This window comes from Sturnus vulgaris, chromosome 1 (genome assembly GCF_052056855.1).
Source record: "Sturnus vulgaris isolate bStuVul1 chromosome 1, bStuVul1.hap1, whole genome shotgun sequence".
Lineage (NCBI taxonomy): Eukaryota > Metazoa > Chordata > Aves > Passeriformes > Sturnidae > Sturnus > Sturnus vulgaris.
In genome coordinates this window covers 140,692,423-140,714,454 of record NC_142243.1, presented here as the reverse complement: position 1 = coordinate 140,714,454, position 22,032 = coordinate 140,692,423, and the positions used below count along the sequence as shown (strand labels likewise).

General features: G+C 34.4%; 1 protein-coding gene across 4 annotated transcripts in view; it reads left to right on the top strand.

Annotated features, from left to right (window-relative positions):
* The window catches only part of CSMD3 (CUB and Sushi multiple domains 3), a 587,774-nt gene that overhangs the window by 206,632 nt on the left and 359,110 nt on the right, over positions 1–22,032 (top strand). For all 4 annotated transcript variants that reach the window (XM_088178475.1, XM_014870085.2, XM_088178481.1 and 1 more), the window contains exon 6: positions 5,566–5,678. In XM_088178475.1, coding sequence (XP_088034601.1) covers positions 5,566–5,678 — 113 coding nt within the window. The remainder of the gene's footprint in view (positions 1–5,565; positions 5,679–22,032) is intronic.

The window sequence follows — 22,032 nt, the reverse complement described above, 5'->3', positions numbered from 1 at the left end:
AACTGCTTATTTTGATACTGCAATTACCTTTCAAATTAGTCTATTTTCTGAAGCCAGTCTATCTCAAAAGATGGACAATTCCTTAATCATGCAAGAAATTAATGACTTGAGTGTACTGACTGCACACACAAGAGCAGTCCTGATGCAACCCACCAGTAGTATGAGCTTCACACATACAATTAAATGAAAAACTCAACTTACATTAAAGTTCTGTAGCTTCTATCACAGAGATGACTTATTTATCTTCTCTTTCTCTGAAATATGATATAAAAATATTATAAATGTTAGCTCTGCATAAATGTAAGCTACAATTAAAATTCTAGGGAAACCTCAGCTCTTAAAATACTTATGTTTAAATACTTCAAGAAGCAAAATTTACAGGCAATTATCCATTTTGTTGACCTTTGTTGTTATCCAAAGATAACTGAAAATGTCTATTAGCATTTAATATTTATGTGATATCTTCAAAAAATTTAAATCCTGAGTTATCAGTTCAGACAGCAATAGATTTTGTAAGAAACTTAAGAAGTTGGTGGAGCTTTTTTTTGCTATTTGACAATATAGGTCAGAGCACTGCCCTTGCTCTGAAATGATTTAATATAATTTGGATAGAACATTTCCAGGAAAAAAAAAGGCCAGTAACCAAATCTGTCATGCAACAGACACTCACATCTATAATGAATGCCATTAAGATCCATTAAACTCATCAGTGAAATTGGAAACATAAAAAAATATTGATATGCCTAGTCCTGCAAAATACTTACTCTTTAGTGCTTGACCAAAGAAGTAAGTTAGGTTAGTGTCTGACCTTCAGTGTAAAAATCATGCAAACTGAGTTGATGGAACAGGAGGAATATATTAACTTAATAATTAAGTCCTTCAGGCTCTTTCAAATCAAGTAATATATTAAATATTGAGTTGACATCAGCTTTGCTCCTCTAGTGTGCAACTGGTTGTTTCTAAACATCTGGATTTATTAAATGAGAGACCTGAATTTTAATCTTGTGCCCATAAATCTGCATTGTGGGGTGGATCCTTTGTAAAAGATGTTTTGTTTTTTTTTTTTATGAAGCTTGCTACATGAGGTGTTGCTTTATGGGATCAAGGCAGTCATGAAAAACAAAGGAAAGGATCCCAGAAATCTTTGTTAATGAGTAAATATTGTATACAAATACAGGAGACACAATAAGATGCAAGTAGTTGCTACCTCAAATTTGTATTTAATAAAAATACCGCCTAATTTAAGGATAATTTAACCAAACCAGATAGGTCATTGATCAGGTACTCTTCTATTGGATATTGAGTATGTCTTTCCTCTCCTTTTTTCTTTTTTAGTGTATTATGCTGTGTAAGTATTAAGCCCCAGTAGCACCTATATTAACATGCATAGGCCTTATCAAAATATGTGATAATTTTCCCTTTTTAAATCAAGACTTTTTGTACAGTAGCTTTTATTTCAGTATGCAAATAAAGCCAATAAGAAAGAATCTACACAGCTGCAGTTTGCATCAAAATAAGCACTTAGGATTTTGTAACACATATATATGAGTAATGAGATCTATGTATGCACTTAGTCATGCTTATATGCAAGTCTTTGTTAGCCTTTGTTAGGCTTTGATAGAATTAGAATGAGTTTCAGCACTGTTTATCAGGTATCAACCCCAATTTTTTTTAATTAATTGCATTTCTGTGAATCTGGCATATGAGGAAATGTAGAAACTATATGCTTAATCAAGAAGTTTTGGGAAAACTTTCCCGTATATTTTTTAAAAATCAAAACTTTCTTCTCTTTGGAATATTTTTTGACATATTGAATGCCTAAATTAGGGCCTGCATTACATCATAATAATCAGTGCATTGACAATTGAGACAATCAATGACAAAATATTTGTAAGGACTGTAGTTTTAGATGATTTTTAGAAATTAAAGCTACTCTGGTACAAGAACAAGACAGGAATGTTTAAATGACTTGTCAAGATTATAGCTATCTGACAGCTCACATTTCAAATGTTAAAGTAAATGTATTTTGAGGGCAAATAAAATATCATTTGACTTCACTGGATCAGAATTAGCTTAAAGCAGGTGTTTTTGGGTTTTTTTTAATTGCTACCTAAATAGTTTATAAAGGAAGGGAATGGAGGCATGTTGTTGTAATGAAGTGCAAGAAGAATGAAATTTTGATTCTCAAAAATCTTAGTCCCTTATTTCTTTTGTAAACTGTTGTTTATATATAAATTAAGTGCATAGATGAGGACTTCACTGACATATCTGCATGCTCTCTTACACTTCTACTAATCCCTTGTTTAGCAACAAAGGTGCATTGTTTCAGTATGCATTTCTTTTTTCAAATACATTTTGCAGTAGATAACAGTCAATGCTGTTGACTACACATAGTAGTAAGATACTTTAAATCTCTGATTCACAGCCAAGATTCTCCATGAACATTTCTAAGAGTTGATGAAAGACAGCTGCAGAAGGGAAGCCTACTCTCTGTTGACTGAAATTTACTATGCAGGATTCTCTGCAGCTTGAGAGGGAGCTGCATCTTTCGAATTATAAAAGAACATGAGACAGCTGTGTTTCCTTTATGGAAGACATGGTGTTTTACTTTGAATTTTAGGAAAATATTGTAGATGATGCAGCATAACTATGCTTGGAACTGTAGCTGACGCAGAAGTAGATTGGGCTGCCAATCTATTATGGGAATGGTGAACAGCTTATAATTTGCTGTGAAGCTATATTGACATGAGAAAAGGGGCAGTTATATCAACGTAATCAATTTTGTCAGTTTTGCAAATCTACTTTCTGGGAAGAATCCCATAGAACCCATGAACTGTAAAAATCAGATTGTAGGAGCTATGAATTTAATTAGAAGTCAGCATAGATGTATAAAATACACCTATATTGATAAATGCCTGATTTGATAGGTAAACTAATTTTTTAACTATTTTAGAAATAAAATTAGTCTTTTACTGTGAACATTTAAATGTCTAGGGTGGTATTTTCTCCTGCCTTGGACAATAAATTCGCAATTTATTTTTCACATGATTTTGTGATTATTGAAGAGAAACCTTCTCATAGGCAGAATATATATGAGTCAAAATATGTGTTAGGAAATGTTGTTTACAACCTTATTTTATTTCAATTTTTTAGTAAGACCTCTTCCAGTAATAGCTTTATTCTAAAATACGAAAGCAGTGAAAGGTGGTTGCCTCTATCTCTATATTGCCTAATAATTATTTATAGAGTGAGAATTTAGATAAAAGAACGATTTCCTCTTGCATCATTAGGTAATATTATTATAGAGAGAAATAACTGTACCGAAAAGGATAACTAACCTCTACCTTCCAAAACAGCAAGCCTCAAATTAAAGTATTTTTCTTACATCTATAGCAAGAAATTTGTAGCAACTAAAGCTACTTTATTCTTATTAGAGAGTGTGTTTCATTCTAAAAGTCACAATGAAAATGCAGAAATATTTGATGTTTTCTAATTGAAAGGTGTAGGCTTCTGCCTCTTACACTTTATACATATTCTAGTGCAGTTCTGACTCTAATTGGTACAGAGCAAAGTGCATCCACCATAACCTGTTGCAATCTAATAGCACTCTATTTTTGTTTGTTCAGTTGAGATTTTTGTTTAACTTCATCATCTGGATTTCTTGGATCTAGAATTTGAAGTCAATTTCATAAGCTTAAAAAGCTTAGATTCTATGTGTTGTTCTACTGAAATGGATTGTATGAGCTAATATGTTTCCACATTAAAAAACATTCTTTTGCAAGTAGGTGAAGGAGTTTTAATAGCTTCTGGAGTCAGTCAAGCCTTTTGTCATTTATTCGAGTACCTGAGGGAACAAGGGTGCTGGTACAGTTTTAGAAATTTGGAAAGTTGTCTTAAACGTGTTTTGTTTTGAGGTAGAGTGGGGGGGAAAATATGAAAAGGACACTACCTTTAAACTGTTATTATTTGAAAAGTCTTCCTCACAGAATAATATCTATAAAAACTTATTAGTTATTTATTTAAGTAAGGTTTGGTGTTTTATTTCACTTAAAAATAATTTCAGAATTAATTGACTCATTATGAATAGAGCTTTTCTCAAAATAAAACAGGAATCTTTGATGTCTGAACATAAATTGCAATACTTGTTGGCTAGTATTTTATTTTAACTATAGGAAGATTTCTGTTTATAACTAAGTGGAAAGGCATAGGTAAGTATGTTGAGATTCTGAAGATGTGACCTATCTTTCTGGTTTTGGTGAGAAACATACGTTGAATTACTGGCTTGATGGAAGAAGTTTCTATCTAAACTTTACTTTCCTTCTTTATAACATGACATCTCATTTAAAAATAAAATAACAAAAGGAAAACCCCACAAAAACCCCAAAACAAAACTTAAATTCAAACTTTCCTGATGAGCCAGGCAAGATAAAAGACTACTATAATTGGAGTAATATCCTTATGCTGAAAAACAAACAGAAAACCAAAACGATTAAAAAAAAATAGGTAATTTTGTATGCTAGGGCTAATGGCTCGTAGTTAATTTTTTTGTTGTAGTTTAGATTTGTGATTAAACCAGAGTTGATAGCACAATAATGTACTGGCTACTTCTGAGCCATGCTTGCACAGCACCAAGGCTTTCTTTCACCCTCCTCAGTCCCCAGAGTGAGTAGACCAGGGATAGGCAGGATACTGGGAAGGGAAAAAAGAAACTAAACGAAAGACCTAAATTGACCAAAAGGATATTTCATACCATATAACTTCATGGTCAGCAATAAAAAAAATTAGAGGGGCTGAGAGACAGCTGCTAATCGTTGGAGACCATTTTGATTGATCTACTTGTGGAATATGGTGAATAATTGCTTTTGTATCACTTCTCTTTTTCTCACCTCTTCACTTTTTAAACTGTATTTTGAAGAGTCCTTCTTGCTTTGGCTCTTCCTGTTCTCTCCCTTTACTATTGTCTGAGGGAGGGAGTGAGGAGCTGTGTGATGCTTGACTGCTAGCTGGGGTCAATCCACTAGAATTCCTTATTCTTCTCGTACATCTAATAACTAATTTTCAAATCCACACAAGTGGATGGAATAGTTCTTTTATCTTTCTACCCTGAATATAGAAAATTACTTACTCTTGAAAAGTAGATGTCTGATTTATCATTTCAGATAGTGGTTTGCGTAACCTAAACTCTCTTCTTCCATATCTTGAATGTGAAAGTCACAAGGTACAAACTTTCCCCTGGTGCCCAGAGCAATATTCTGTCCAGCTTATTATCTGACCTGTGTAGACACAAATTCTTTCTAACCTGAGTGCCATGTACTTCCATCTTTACAGTTCTATGCATGACCAATAACATGGTTGTGGATTTCTTGCTTAGCACTGATTTGTATCCCATCACTTGGTTGGGCATAGTGTACAATTTTGTCTGTTCATGCTTGTTAAAATGCTGCTAACCAATAAATGAAAAGTTCCACAGAGGGCATGTCAATGAATGCTAGTTTGAATATAAAAGTTTTCCTGATAATATTGAAATATTTTATTAATATTTTTTATTTATTTGTTTTAATTCAGGCTCTCTGGAATGAATATACCTCCTCCAGTTATAAGCAACAAAAACTGGCTCAGACTACATTTTGTAACAGACAGCAATCACCGATACCGTGGATTTAGTGCCCACTACCAAGGTACATTTAAAGAAATAAATTTTAATTGTGGCTTTATTTGTTAGAAAAAATAATGCCTGAGGTTGTAGAAAATGGGAAGGACCACTTAAAAAAAACAACAAAAACTCATAAAAATACAGTTTGTTTTTCAACTTGCTATGTCAAATTACAATCTGTTAGAATATGGGCAGTGTATTACCTAGTATACCTAAATTCAGTTACCAAAAAACTTACAGGAGATACCTGCTTTACTCTAACCTGTGCAAGTACTTAGCTTTTAAGATGGTCCTAATATTCTGAAGAATACTGTGGAACCATAACAGAAAGAATGTGTTTATCATTAAATTGTGAGATTTACTCTATAGTTCTATAAGTCCTATTTGTAAAGCAGTGAGTAAGTTTCTGTTTACTAAAGCAGCATTTGTCCACGATTACTTTTTCCTCTGTTTTAGAATGCTTTGCATTATTAAAGGTTTAATTAACCAGAAAGATTCTTACCCACTGTTTTTATGAACAAGCATTTATTTTGAGTAAGAGGGAAAGCATCTGAAGCATAATTTTGGGAATGTCACTGTTTGAAGCAAGGTCATTCTAGTGATGAAGTGCTAATGAAAACTAAATGTCAGTAGTGTATGGTAATACTGCAAATAATAGTTTTCAATATCCACAGTGGATCAATGGATCTTCAGGGAACAATAACCTCTTTTTATGTTTTTGTGCTTTTTCCATTTGTCTGATGAAAAAACAAATCATGGCATTCCTATTAAAATCTAGTTCAGGAATTTCTTTTATAGTTTCTTGTAGAAAATCTAACATAGGTAGAGAATAGTTACATAAAGTTTTGCAGAATCTGATCAAATTAGTCAAGTAATGCAAAAATTGCAATTAACAAAAGCCTATCACTAACGTTTTTAATTTGAACTTTTATAATATCAAATTTTACAACTCTGTGTGATTGCCTCAGATATCATATTCTATACAAGAACAGAAAAACCTATTTTCAGCAGGTATTATATATGTTTATTTGGACTTCCTGAGTTCATAGATGTTCTGGAATGTGAATTCTGAATGAATTTATGTGAAAGAAGCTTTCTTAGTTAGTTTCAGGGCTGCTATAATGGTTTATGAAAAACACTGACTCATTTTTTGTATGATATCTTTCATTCCACATATGATAAACCACACTCTTTACTAAGGAGTTGTTAGCTTATGGGACTGTAAAAAGATAGAAAGTGGGAATTGTCTCTAATAAATCTACCCCACAACTGAGAAACCATGTGATACCTATTTTGATGGTTTAAGTGATTGTTGAGCTGTTTCTTCTGAAATAGTGGGAAAAGAACAAACCATGTCTCATGGTAAACTTGCATACATTCTTGCCAAAAATGCGAGGTAATAGCTAATGAAAAAGGACAGGCTTATGCTTATTTTTAAAAATTTGTTTTATCTAAGACCCATAAAACGTGTGAGTTGGTAGGTGTGGGAGATTTGAATATGCTGTGTGTCTTCTATTTCTCCTTATTGCCTAAGAATGTAGTGATTAAACAATGATGTCTTTACTATTTTGGTTTGCTCATTTAATTTTTAATGTTGCATTGCTGAATGTATGTTTAAGTGGACTAAATATTAAGCTATCAAAAGCTGCAGCAGCCCACCATCCTTACAATAAAGAAAATGTCTTTTGCAACTCTAAAATAAATGTAGGCAGTAAAAAAAGTCAGCGTATAAAGGAATAAAATATGCATACTCAAGCCTATAAGATCAATAAAAGATAACCTCGATAGTAGAAAATAGAAAAACACCTAGTCAGATAATATAAATAATGTTCAGGTTCCAGTAGGTTGATGGTACAGTAAAGGAAAGAGTGTGAGGAAAAGAGATAAATACTATAGAATCATAGAATGGTTTAGGTTGGATGGGACCTTAAAGATCATCTAGTTCCAACCCCTGTGCCATGAGCAGGGAAACTTCCACTAGACCAGGTTGCTCAAACTCTGCCATGAACACTTGTAGGGATGGGATACATTTAAAAACCTTCCTACATTTAGAAAATGAGCATTAAATGTATAGCACAAAATATTTCAGTTTTTTGAGAGCTGTAACCTTAAATTTTTCAGTTAGAGATAACTTTAAGACTTTATGTAATGACAATTTTCAAACTTTAACTTCAGTTATTTTCTGACATGAGTGATCTGAAAACCAGAAAACTAATAAAATTTTTTAAAAGTTTTGAAAAAAGCCATGTAGTACAAGTTCTTTTTTTCATTTTATATTCAAGAGTTTATTTCTGCATTACTTTTGAGAGGGAATCTGTTAATTCTTTAAATAGCTTGTTTTATCAGAGTGCTACACAGTAATAACTGCTAAAAACTCAGTCCTTTCCCTGCTTAACTGATGTAGATTGACTGTAACTTCTTTCTGAGTTCCCTTCCTGAAACATAATATTTACAACATAGTACTACTATAACCAGAATTACTAATATCTTAGTACTTCTTCTAGTTTAATTTGCTTTAGCCTATTACATATTTTTAAGGACCAGGACTTCAAATTCTGAACTTCAGAATACTGCATAATTTTAGTCTGTCACTGCGTGGCACTGCAGTACCCTTTTCAGCTAATCACTCCTTGGTTTACTGCTTTTGTTTGCACTAGTGCACATTTTGTTAGTGTATTTGGGTCGTGGTTTAACCTTAAGTAGCAATGAAGTCCTCTCACCACCACTCACTCACTCCATCCTCAGAGTACAACAGGGCAGAAAATAGGAAGAACACGAGTGAAAAGTTTCATGGTTGAAATGAAGATGTGGAAAATCATTCATAAACTACTGTCCTGGACAAAATAGCCTTATTATAAAACCTTTCATGACTGTTTTGGGTGTTTGAAAACAAAGACAAATAGTAAAGAAATTATGAAAAACACCCTTACTCTTTCGTCTTGAAAGCTTAACTTCATTCCAAATACTCCCTCTTCCCCTATTCCACTGCAGATTTTACTTTGTCTCTTTGGTGATGTGATAGCAGGCGGTTCAGGTCAAAGTGCAGGAGTTAATTTCTGCTGTTCCTCATTTCTCACTCTTCTGCCATTTCTTCTCTCTTGCTCTTTTCTTCTGCCTTGGTGTGCATTGACCATGGGCCATAGTCTCTTAGGTGAAGAACCTGCTCCAGTTTGGATTATCCATGGGCTGCAGTCTCTTTACTGAGCTCTGGAATGGAGCATGTATGCTCTGACTTTGCTCCTTTCCCTCAGTGTTTATTGCTTATCTTAAATACATCTCCATAGTAATGTCACAAATTCTACTGATGGACTCAGTTGTGTCCTGTGGTGGGTCCCTGGCATTTATTCTAATTGCAGTCTTATTCCCTTCTGTTCTCTTAAGTTTGTGCAAACTTAAGATTTTTTTAAGATTCTTTTTCATAAGGCAGCCTCACATGGCTGATCTTCAGTGTAATACCTAAAGCTATTGTAGTCTAGATATTTGGAAAGAAGACCAAAAGTGATTTGACCAAAAGCCAAATTATATCTGCCTGTGGGGAAAAAACACAACCCCACAGCAACAAAAAAAGAGAAAACCTAGGGCATTACATAATTTTTCGTAAAGATACTTTTAATGTAATTAAACATATTTTCCTAATTTTCTGTTTAAGACCTTGCAAATTGACTTATACAGAACCAATTAAATTTGATGAGGTACATGAAACTGTGGGAAGCTCTCAGCTTTGTTGAAGTACAGTCATGTGAGTTATGTGTATTACTTTCTTTTGATAGGCAATTTTATTCATTAAAGATATTAATTTATACAATATTAAAAAGAAATTGGTAAACAATAACCAATGTGATTAGAAAAGAAATTTCAATAAGGAATTTCAATTAAAGGAGAATCAAAATGTTTCCCTACCTAGTTTGTGGTGTCATAACCCACTAATTCTTGCATCTGTGTTTTAGCACTTCATTCTATTCACTGAGAGTTCCTTTCCTTGATGCTTTCTCTTCTTGTTGCTTTGTTAAATCTCCCTTTGAGTCAGAAACTGTTGGCTGAAGTAGAACAAAAGCTGCTTTGGATCTTCTTGAAACAGCTGCTTCACTGTTTCTTGGCACTGATAATCCTCTCTTGCTGTTTCTAAAATTAGTTGTGCTTTTTTACTCCTTCCATTTGCAGTTCCTTTCGGTTGCTGCTTTCTTTTGGTTACTTTTTGCACTCCATCATTTATGTATGAAATCATAATATTATCTAGGTGGACAGAAGGGATTAAGTTAACTTCACGACATCTGGTCTTACTGGCTGGTATACACAAACTTCAATCTTCTTTATATCAAGCATACCCAGATTCAGAAAAGGCTTTCAGAAATAAATAAAAAAAAAAATCTTCTGTAACTTTGCTATCTTGTTAGATTCAGCATCCTTTTTCTCGCACTCCCTACCTTTGTCCTCCTTTAAAACTCTGGAAGGTTTCAGCTACAATTGTTAATCATTTCACTTGTGAAATCCATTTCTTAACTGGTTGTGTTTCCGTCCCTTGTTTATTTACCTCTGTTTAGCTCATGCTTCCACTTCGAGCAAAATAGTATCAAATATGTAAATTGAATGCACAAACACATTTGCTATCCATTAAGAGTCTTTGCTTATAGGAAAATAAAAAGAAAGCTGTGAAATATATCCACGAGCATTTCAGAATAGAATAAAATTTAGTTGTCCTGCTCATATTTAGAAGCATGCAAATGGTTACTCTCCTTCATACTTGACAGCCAAGTATGTGGAGCTGAGGTTGGATAAATGTGAGCACCTTGAATGTGGAATTAAAAATGAAGAAAAAGATGTTGAAAAAAATATCTTCTTGCTCTGCTTGATTTTCTATTGTTGCTTTCTTTTTCTTTCTGTCATTTTGTTTATGAATAGAAATGTATCTTCATTCATAAATTATTTATGGGGTTAGCTTTTCTTAATTTTTTCCTTGATTTTGCTTTCAGAAAGAATATAAATCAGGTAAAGAACAATAGTACTAAGCTGCCTTACAACATCATGGCTAGAGTTGCCAGAAGGGGAAAACTGTCTTTATCACTTTTTTCACAACATTAGACAATTTAATCAGATTTTGTCATTCATTTCTTATCTCAAAAACTATTGCAACAAACAGTACACTGTACTACTGCTGAAAGACTAGGAGCTGTAACAGAGACATAGGTAAGATTTTTGTTCAGACACCTATACGTATCTGCATACTCATTAAAGCTGGAGAGTTGTGACGCACTGTACCTGTATACATGTGCACTGATGCATCACTGAAATCACCCAAGATACTCAGTGTATTTCCGTGGCAGTGGCAGAAGTGCCAAACTTCTTTGGGCAGGCAAAGCAAGGTGTATGTTAATGAAATTACAAAATTTCTCCAATTCAAATCATGTACGTGTAACTGAGCTTTCCCCATGCCTTGTAATCCTGCCAGTGTGGATTGCAGAGTGATTCAGCTGACTACATGGTAGATGTTGGGTAGAGGTGTTCTAGAGTAGAACAGACATCTGCATGGTGCTGACAAGTTAGAACTTCCAGGAGATCACATGGTGTGTTTAGCATGTCAGACACCTCAATGCTAAGCAGACTTTGCTCCCAGAGAGACAGTGGAGAGAGTCAGAAAAAAAGGTAAAACTCATTGATTGAGATAAAGCCAAGTTAACACCACAGAAAAGGATGGGAAAGTAGTAATAATGATAAAAGAATATACAAAACTAGTGATGCACAAAGCAATTCATCACCTGCGAACCAATTTCCTTCCAGTCCCTGAGCAGCGGTTGCTACCTCCCAAATTGCCTCATCCCCTGTTCAGCATGATGTCATATGGTATGGAATCTTCCTTTGGCCACTTGGGGTCAGCTCTCCCAGCTGTGTTCCTTTCCAGCTTCTTGTGCACTCTCAGCCTCCTTGCTGCAGAGCAGCATGAGAAGCAGAAAAGTCCTTGACTCATGGTGAGCACCGCTCAGAAATAACTAAAACATCAGTGTGCTATTCTCATCCTAAATCCAAAACGTGGCACTATAACAACAATTAGGAAGAAAATTCACTCTATCCTAGAAAGAACCAGGACACCATGACATTCTGGCATAGAAACTGGAAGATGTGAAGGAAGAAACAGCATATAGGCACCTGTTACATCCTGTCTTAGATGTGTGCTTTAAAACTAAAACACTATATTCCACTGACTACAATGACTAAATTTCCATTTAGTCTAGTAGTCTGTATGCCTAGTGCAACTACAGACAAACTGATGTATGTTTTTAATCTCAGTTTGCATTTACTGATCACTTACAGATATGGGGTTTTTTAATACCAGAACATTCAAGACCTTGAGATTCCCTAGGAGAAAGAAAGGTACTGCATCACCTGAGTCACATTTGTAGAAAGAAGTCTGCTACTTTGACAAGGGCTGTATCTTCTGCTTAGGCCAGTGCAAATAAGTTTCTGTTTTCATTGATAATATATTTGACAGATGACAGATATTTACTTTTATCTTTTTAAAGACATAAATTTACTTATCAGTGTTGTGAATCTGTGTCTTTTAAGACCTTAAACTTCTTTTATCAAAACATCACAGTTGTTACCTGATTTTGCAATGGATGGAGGATAAAGGAATCCTTTCTTCATAGAGTGAAATTACCAGAGCTTCTCTGAAGTTTGTTTTGGTTTTTTTTTTCACCTGCAGGCATAACAAGAGCCTAAATTGCATACATCGTCATATAAGTAAATGTTTTTAGTGGATTTTCATACTCCTGGGTCTTTCAGCTCCACTTCATCTCAGACTGACTTATATTTTCTAAACAGATTATTTTTCACCTTTGCTCCCTTGAGATGCCTTTTCTTCACAACTATACACCCACACAATTACAGTGCACACAATGACATTGACTTCATTGTAGAGGAGAAAAAAAATGTTGCATTTTGTTGACTGTCTCCAAATTTAAAGAACTTCCTTTTAGAATTCCCCCAGTGATAAATTTTAATAACACCACTATTGGCAGTTAGTTCTGATACTGTGTACAGATCCAGAGAGATCTAATTTTAACATTTTAATTCAAATTTTTTACTTCAAGATCACATTTCGTTTTAAAAAAGTCAATAGAACTAACATTAAATATTAAGACATGGTAGTCTGTACTAATGTTTTATTTGATAGATTGTAATTTACTTCTGGAATAAGCGTTAAATGATTCAGTAGAGTTGTCCTTTCTATTTTTAATGATTTAATGGATGCGTCTTCTTAATTTCGTACTTACCATACAGAAAATATGATATTTTAGGAGCATTCAAAAATTTTAATATCTTTCTGTTTCATGTACTATTCCACATAGTTCTTTTTCTTGTTTAAAAAAGAGTAAATGATAATACTTTCAGCACTATTGATTGTAAGTAATTCTAACTCCTCTGCAAAATACAAGAAAAAAGTACTGAATTACTCTTTAATTCAAGTAGTGCTTAGAAAGCATTTTCTTTACTTGGGTCACTTTGGTTGAAAGCTCAGGAATTTATAAACTGAAATGAAATACAAGATTTCAAACAAATAGAAAAAAACCTAGGAAAATGCCATATTGAAATTATAAAATCCATAGGTAATAAGAAGAATCCTGGTTTCGAGAAGGGAAAATAATTATTTATACCTCAGTGTAGTTTTAGTGATCCTATTTATGTATGCATACACACACACACATATACAATCTATATCTATATCATCTATAGCTCTCTATCTCTATCTCATCTATAGCTAAACATCATTATATGAAAAAAATTAAATATATAAAAATATACATTATATTTAGATTTAATTTTTTACTTATATTAATGTATATCTGTATATATATGCCTATATATGTGCATATATATGAAAATTAAAATATTTAATACATCTATTAGAATATTTCATCTTAGTAAATCCACTAAAATGTAAGGAAAATTAGCTAGGAAAAGAAATTTTCTGTAGCAGTTGGAAACTTCTAATAATAGTACATGAATTCTAGAGTGTATAGGACCTTCAAAACATTAATACATTCATTAATTAATGTATTAACCTATGCATCTATAGGCTTCATAGTCACCAAACAGCATAATATATTCCACTGACAATCTATTCATGTCAGGATGCTAAAACAACTGAAAGAAAAACCTGGAATAAAACATGTTTTTTTACATTCAGAATATTTAATGGTGAGACTAAATGTTAGAACTTTTTTCCCCTCTTGGAATTTTTTTTACATGCAAATGTTCTCATAATACGCTTGGACATTTTATTAAATTATTTATATTTTTCAGCTGTGAAAATTATTTCTTATTAAATAGTGTTATTAATTAGTAATAATTAAATGCAATAAGCCATTCAAGTTAGTTTATAAATAGTTTTGACCATTATAAAGGTTCCTATATTTTAAAGAAAACAAACCAGATATGTTCTAACTTTAGAAAGTAGATTTTAAATGCTAAAATTAATAATGTCACTGATGTCAGATGCATTGGATTTATTTCTGTTGGAAGATTTACTCCCATTTCTTTCTCTTCCTCTTCCCTCATTCATATTTTTCAACATTTTATTTTTCGTTCTAGGAGGAAATTTTACATTTCAGAGGGGTGGTTTTCTACTATTAGGGGATACGCACACAAGGAAAGAAAAAATTTTGATAAGAAAACAACAGGCAGATGAAGAGAACTAGATAATGAAGTAACTGAATGTGGGGGTTTTTTTGTCTACCCTCACACTCCAATTTTCCTATGTACTTTCTAATTAAATGACAAATTGTTATGCAAAAATATCTTTTCCTTCTGTCTTTCTTTCTTCTCTTTAGCCTAAACTGTTTGTTTATTTAGACTTGCATTTGTGAGAGAGCATATTCTCATGTCCTTGAGGTTTTAAAGGTGAAGTAGTTATGAAATTTTAATTTTCATTTTAAAGTAATGAACTGGCTAGGTTTATGTTGAGGCATAATATATGAGAAATATAGCTGTTGTGTTCTTTAAATGTTTCTCCTTGGTCTATTATTTGTAAAAACTAATCACACCATATGCATTAAGACTGAATAATATGCTGGATAACCTCCTGCCTAAAGATAGGAAAGTTATTCTTTTTCAATAGAAAAAATAAATCCAAAATTCTGCTTTGAAATATGAATATGAACGTGACCTGTGCAAGATATTATGCCAGAAGTTATTTCATAGTGTCAAATGAGGTGCTACACATTTTACTCATTCCCAGTATAGACAAGGTTGAGGACATTCATATTACTCTACAGAATTAAATCTAAGATTATCTAATTTCAGGAGTAAAAGTACCTTTTGCAAAGTATCCCCCTATAAATAAGGAGTCAATTCTATTGAATGAAAAGTTAGTCTTTTAATGAATGCTATTTCAAGTAAGAAATGAAGTTTTCTGAACTACCTTTTTAATTTCCAGTTACACTTTCTCCACTTTAGTTCTAGTCAATGGATCTCTTTATACTTTAAAACATTGGCTGCTTTATTTGTGTCCTGTATCAGTAGCAGTATGAGAAAGATGAAAGAATTACTTTTCTTTTTCCCCATTCACAAGTACCAGGAAATTATTAAACATACATCTCTGTTCAACAAAGTGTTTTCACTTGACAGCAGCCGAGGCAATAAACCTTGCATACTAGTGAATATTATTCTATGGAATTTGTTAATGTGTGAAATCACAAACTAGTACCACAAACATTCTCAGTTATGTAATTTCTTAGATTATTGTTATGTGAAATTTCAGTACTATTCATATTTAAAAGAAAATAGTAAAAGTCCCCTGAGAACCACGATAGTCAAACCTGTCTGAAAAATGTCAGAATAAACATAGAATAACAGTGTGAATACTATAGTGTTTCTAGCATTGATTGTTGTATTGTGTATTTCTTTCTAATATACTTACTTGCTTTGTTTTATAGATGACAAAATGTGTATTATTTTTGGTCTGGATTCTGGGTCAATATGAACATTGTTAGTATCTTTTCAGAAAATGAAATTTTCTGAATGTGTAGAAGAAAGAGAGCCATGTAAAGTGGTTAGAGTCGAGAGTGAAGGATTGTGAAAGAAAGATTTAGGTGACAAAATGGGTAGTAATAAGGAGATTGAAATTGAAAGGATTCTGTTGAATAATTATGACTTCTTGTATGATACATACCCTGGTTGGAATCTAGTCTGTGCTAGCTGGATTGAACAGTCAGCCAGGATAAATCTCTTTTCCAGGCTGAACAGGCAGAATTATCTCAGCTGTTCTTCATAGGAGAGGTGCTCCATCTATCTAATCATCTTCATGGTTCTCCTCTGGACCTTCTGCAACAGTTCTATATTCTTCCTGTGCTGAGGCCCCCAGATCTGGATGCAGCATTCCTTATGGGATTTCACAAGGGCAGAGCAGAGGGGCAAAATCCCTTCCCTAGCCCTGCTAGGGACCTAGACCATGCTGCCTTTGATGTAGCCCTGAATACAATTGGCTTTCAAGGCTGCAAGTGAACATTTCTGGGTCACATCCAGCCTCTCATCCACCAGCATGTCCAGGTCCATTTGTCTTCCAGGCTATATTGATCCCAGGAGTTGCCCTGAGCCAGGTACAGCACCTTGTACTGGGCCCTGTTCAATTTAATGAGGTTCTCATAGGCCATTTCTCAGGCTTGTCCAGGTCTCTATGAATGGCATCCCATCACTCTGATATGTCAACCACAGCACTTGGCTTCTTGTAGTCTTCAAACTGGCTGAAGGTGCACTCAATGCCTCAGTTTATATCATTGATGAAAACACTAAATAATACTGATCCCAATATAGACCCCCGAGGGAAACCACTTTTCCATCATGTCTGTCAGAACACTAAACTGTTCAGAACATTCCCCTCTGGACACAACTGTCCAAGAAATTCATCATGCATTGAACTGTTCACCCATAGAATCTGTTCTTCTTCCAAACCCCTGACATGGGCTGGGACATCTTTCACTTGACCAGGTTGCTCAGAGCCCCATCCAGCTTGGCCTTGAAATGTTTGAAAGGATCACAATGGAGTCATCTGGCCCAACTCCCTGAACAAGCAGGATTGTTCTAGAGCACATTGCAGAGGATTGTATCCAGGTGGTTCTTGGATATCATGTATTTATTCTTATACTATTTTTGGAGGCTATCACAGTCATTTTTGATTGAATAATTAATATTTAAGTATCCCATGGTCTTTGTACAGAGATAAAATGTCTCTTTTTTGTACTCAATTTTGTACTCACTTTTTCTAGAATTAATGTGATTTTTTTGTTGTTTTTTTCTGGGGGGGTGGTTTTATTTTGCTTTGGGTTTTTGGGGGGTTTGTTTTTGTTTTTTTTTTATTTTTGGGGTCTTTACGTTTGGTTTGGGTTGGGTTGGGTTTTTTGGGGGTATTTTTGGGTTTTAAAAAGTTACTGTTGAAAACTCTCATTCACTGCTCTCCAGCAACTTTTTCTTACATGTGAAAGAAGTTGCTTTGGAACTCTGTGGAATCTCTCAGAAACACTTGCCTATGAAGAGATGGTCATACCATTTAGCTTAGGTAAATTGAATATAGAGGAACGACTGTAAAACTGCTGACAGTTCAGAAAGTGGCCAAATTCTAAGATGCCTTTCAACTTCAACCATTGTAATGAATTCTGAAATGTTCAGAAATGGTGAGCAACCAGCTGTCTCAAAATTTAATATTTTTAAGTTCTACCAGTCAAGAAGTGTAAGATGTATCCAAAAACTGCTGCCATTTCTGAAATATCAAAGAATCACAGAATTGTTAGAGTTGGAAGGGACCTCTGGAGAGCATCCAGTCCAATCCTCCTGCCAAAGCAGGGTCACTTAGAGCAGATTACACAGGCACACATCCTGGTGGGTTTTGCGGGTCTTGAGAGAGGGAGATCCCACAACCTCCTTGGGCAGCCTGTCCCTGTGCTCTTCCACCCTTAACATAAAGTTCTTCATCATGTTGATGTGAAACTTCTTGTGTTTAAGTTTATGGCCATTGGCCCTCCTGCTGTCACTGGGCATCACCGAAAGGAATCTGGCACTGTCTTGAAACCTGCCTTTGAGATGTTTTTATGTATTGGTGAGATTCCCTCTCAGTCTTCTCTAAACTAAACAGTTCCAGCTCCTGCAGTGTCTCTTTATAAGAGAAATGTTCCAGATCCCTCAAAATCTTTTTTGCCCTCCACTGCACTCTCTTCAGTAGCTCCTTGTCTTTCTTGTACTGAGGAGCCCAGAACTGGGCACAACTCCAGGTGTAACTGCACTAGGGCTGAGTAGAGAGGGGGAGGATCACCTTTCTCGATCTGCTGACCACCCTGTTCCTATTGAATGGCAGCACAGCCTTCAGGTGTATCAGTAACTCCCCCAGTTTCACACCATCAGCAAACTTTCTGAGGGTACATTCAATTCCTTCATCTAGGTCATTGAAAAACAAGTTGAATAACATTGGACCCAGTATAGATCCCTGGGAATCATCACTGAGTACAGGCCTCCAACTGGATTCTACTCAGCTAATCATGACCCTGAGCTCTGCCATTCAACCTGTTCTTGATCCATCTCACTGCCCATTCACCTAACACACTAATGTGTGTTACCTGAGTTTACCTCCTGAGATGTTATGTAAGATAGTGTCAAATCATCATGTTTTGAGACGAGCCCATATTTTTTTCTTTTAGAAGCTGTCTTTGTGAGCATTTCTCTGTGCAACAAAAAAGTGAAGAAAGATACTTGCCATAACTGAGCTTTTATGGATATTAGGAACAATTTTGGCTATTGAACAAGAACACTATCGTTTTTATCATTGTATTATGGTGCAAAATTGCCTGAAATGCTCACTAAGGCAATACATATGTAATTCTTCTTAAAATGATTTTGAAATGTTAGTGTGCAAACGTTTACCTTAAGACATCTTGAAATTGTTGTCTAATGGATCACTGAGGTTCTCTCACAGGGAAGATTTTCCGCAGGCAAAGCTCTTGTTTTGCACTGGATGCCACTTCATAGCTTAAAAGTTCACCTGCTGCCCACTTGATGCTGACAGCACAAAATGTTCTGCAGGAATAGCTTTATCTCTGTAAACTCTAAGTGGATTTTGAATCTGTTTTTATACCGAAGAAACCTTTTCCCTTGGCAGAGAATTGTTTTCATCTCACTTAGGACCTGACCTTTCTTTAAAAGTATTATTTGTTAGTCTGTCCTGACCTTTTAGATGAAACCAAAACATAAAAAATGGTATAGTTTCATTTATAAATCATTCAACTTTGCTTTGCTTTATAATTAAGATTTATTCTGCTTAGAGATTAATTTTCTTTATTCTGAGTGAGAAATAAGGAAAAAAAATCTTGTTAAATTTAACGTATTGCTTTGTTCATAGACATTGTATTTTGTTGCAGACAGGTAAAAGATGTTATAAAACAAGGGCCTTGTGAAATCAGGCCTTGCTCTGCTGAATTAGCAAGCTAGCCTGTCACTTCTTCTGAGTGCAACTTGCAAGTTCCCATGCAAAACACTTTTAGGCATAACAACAACCCATAACACAACAACCTATTATTGGGTAGAAAAAGTAGTGCACCTGTGTAAACAATAGATATATCCCATGAGAATCCACAAAGGAAAAATGTAAATACCTGAATCTTAGCACATGCACACAAATCACCTTTTGAGCAATAGATGAAGTTGTAAGAAAACTACAGGCCAATTGGTGTTGCACACCAGGTCTGTATTAAAAACTGAAAAAAACCAAACTATATTAAATGAGTTGTGTGAATAAAGAATAGGCTTTTCCTGCATGAAGAAAATAGAGTCTCAGCTGATTTATTGCAACAGTATTTTTCACAGTGAATAAGAGACAAGCAAATGCTAACAGCTCCCTGAAGGCTGGCGAGCTCAGGGATCAGGGTTGAGGCCAGAAGTGCAGGGCTTTTCAGCCAGCGTTGGTCCCCCTGCCCCCAGCCAGGGAGTAGAGCAGGCTTTGGGAGCATCTGGAAGCAGACCAAACCCTGGGCATTGGGCATCTCCATGGAAAAGAGAACAGACCAAGGCCAGGAAGGGACCTTAGCTCCATGGCTAGGTAGAGCAGGAATAGGGGAAGAGGGGAGCAAGCACTTCTGTGGCGTCGCTGGGACAGGGACAAATGGCTTCAGCCCAGGGGCCCTGGGCCCACAGGAATGGGTGGGGAGAAGCCAAAGGAAAGCTGGCCAATCCTGCTTAGGTCCATTAGAGCCCTCAGAGTCCTGACAGTCATTGGAGAGTACTTTGGTGTTGTAGGGTACATAGAAAAATAGTGCATGTTTGGTATACAAAAGTTCAGACCAAAAGTTACTTGGATTGTAATGCACTTGTGTAATATTATGTTAGCCAGAGAATCTTGTTATAGCCAAAGGGAACACAACTTACTGTTATTCTAATTAATGTTTTAATTACCTGATAGTCAGAATTATCAAGTATAGAAAAGCATCAATGACGATAATACACTTATAAAAGTTAAGAACTGCCTTTCTACTCTCCCCTGTATTTCTTTTGTCTTGATTTTACCCTTTTCTCTGTGTCCCTGGGTGGGGATTACAATGAATTGAGAGCATCCAAGGACCTGTTGGGAGGAGTTTGACACTCCTGGACATGAAGAAGTGAGCTTCTTCTCCAGTCTTGGCGTTCAATTATTCATTTTCTGTATATTTTCTTACATAGTCTGCTTCTTTCTCATTGTTCTTTACTAAAATCTGAAAGTTGCCATTAGCCTCCCTTAGCCTAAGTATGCTGCTTGCTATGCAAGACCTGTGTAACTTTATCAGGTCATTATTATATCCAGTATTATCAGAGGACAACATTCCTGAAATGCCTTCAGCTCAAGAAATATTTACTTGACACCTATGAATTATCAAAAATAATGAAAACAAACTCAGGCCAAGGCAAGCCTACATGATGCAGTCTGTTAATTTTGTGTGACATAGGTAAGGTAAACAGTGTAAAAGATATTCTTAAGTATTAAGATTTGCATTCCATATCTTTTCTGCAACCTTGTCTTTACCATTTGCCAAATGAATGAACAAACTTTCTAAGAACTTTACACCATTTCTAACAAGTGGTAATCTGTTTAAAAACATATAATATTTAAAAATATATTGAATATTAGCTATTAAAATAATCTTCACTGTAGTGAAGATTACTATATTGGATAATTTATTACCTTAAATTAGTTTAGCAACCTTTAGTAATAAGTTTAAGTCAAATTGCTTCCTGATGCCTAATACTGGATTTAAAATACAAAATTTGGGAATTTAGCTTGCTTAGGGCAAATATTAGCTAGACACTCAATAGCAATGGTACAAAGATTTTTGCTATTAAGAATAAGTGAAGAAGATTATTACTGGGTTCATTATTTTCCCACATATCTGAACTTTATTGAAAATATTTTAATAAAAGGAGTGTCAAAGTCATATCAATATATAGTTCCAGCTTTAGCAAGTACTTTCTGTCTGAAACCATATATTTGATTTATAAATGGCATTTTGCTTGCTTATAACACTGAACAGATATTAGGCAACTAATATTAATATTAAAAGGAAAGTAAGAATTTAATTTTATTGAAAAGAAGTGAGAGCACTGCAATATGATGGCATATCCACGGTGACACAAGGAACAGAATTAGAAGTCAGAATCTTTACATTTATCTTTTTGTTAAATGGTTGCTATATGCATTTTCATGTACATAGTCTGTAGAGTAATTATTGTTTCAGATTTGCTTATTTGATGTTATCCTATCTGTAAAAAAGGGAAATAACATTCTTACACTATGATTCACAAAATCAAATTAAAAACAAAATAAATATAAGACAGTATTCTCAAGGCTGTTTGTTTGACAAATATAATAAAGCTACTCTTTTTAAGGCCAATAGATGTGAACACTTTCCATTATCAGCATTATATTGTTCATTTCATAGATTCCTATAATAATATTGAGTATTGAAAAATTTTTAAGTTGTATTGTATGAAGGTTTTTAGTATGATTACGTTTGATTACATAGATCTATGTTACATTGATGCAAATATCTTTTGAAAAGAAAGCAAAGTATGACTATATGAAAATAATTATTTTATATTTGTGCTTTTTCATTTACTAGCATTCATTTAAGTTTTGGTTTGGTTTTTTTTTTCTTTTTCTCAAAAGGTAACAGGCCTTTCAAAAAGTACTTTCTCACTTTAAGTAAACCAACTGATAGAATATTATCCATATGTGGACCTATGTTGGTTATTTTCATATTTTTTCTATAAAAACAAACATATATTGCTGCAATAAAATTGAAAATATTATTTGGACAGATATATATGTTTAAAATAAATAGTAGCTGTCTATGTCCTGATTTTGGTAGAAAGGA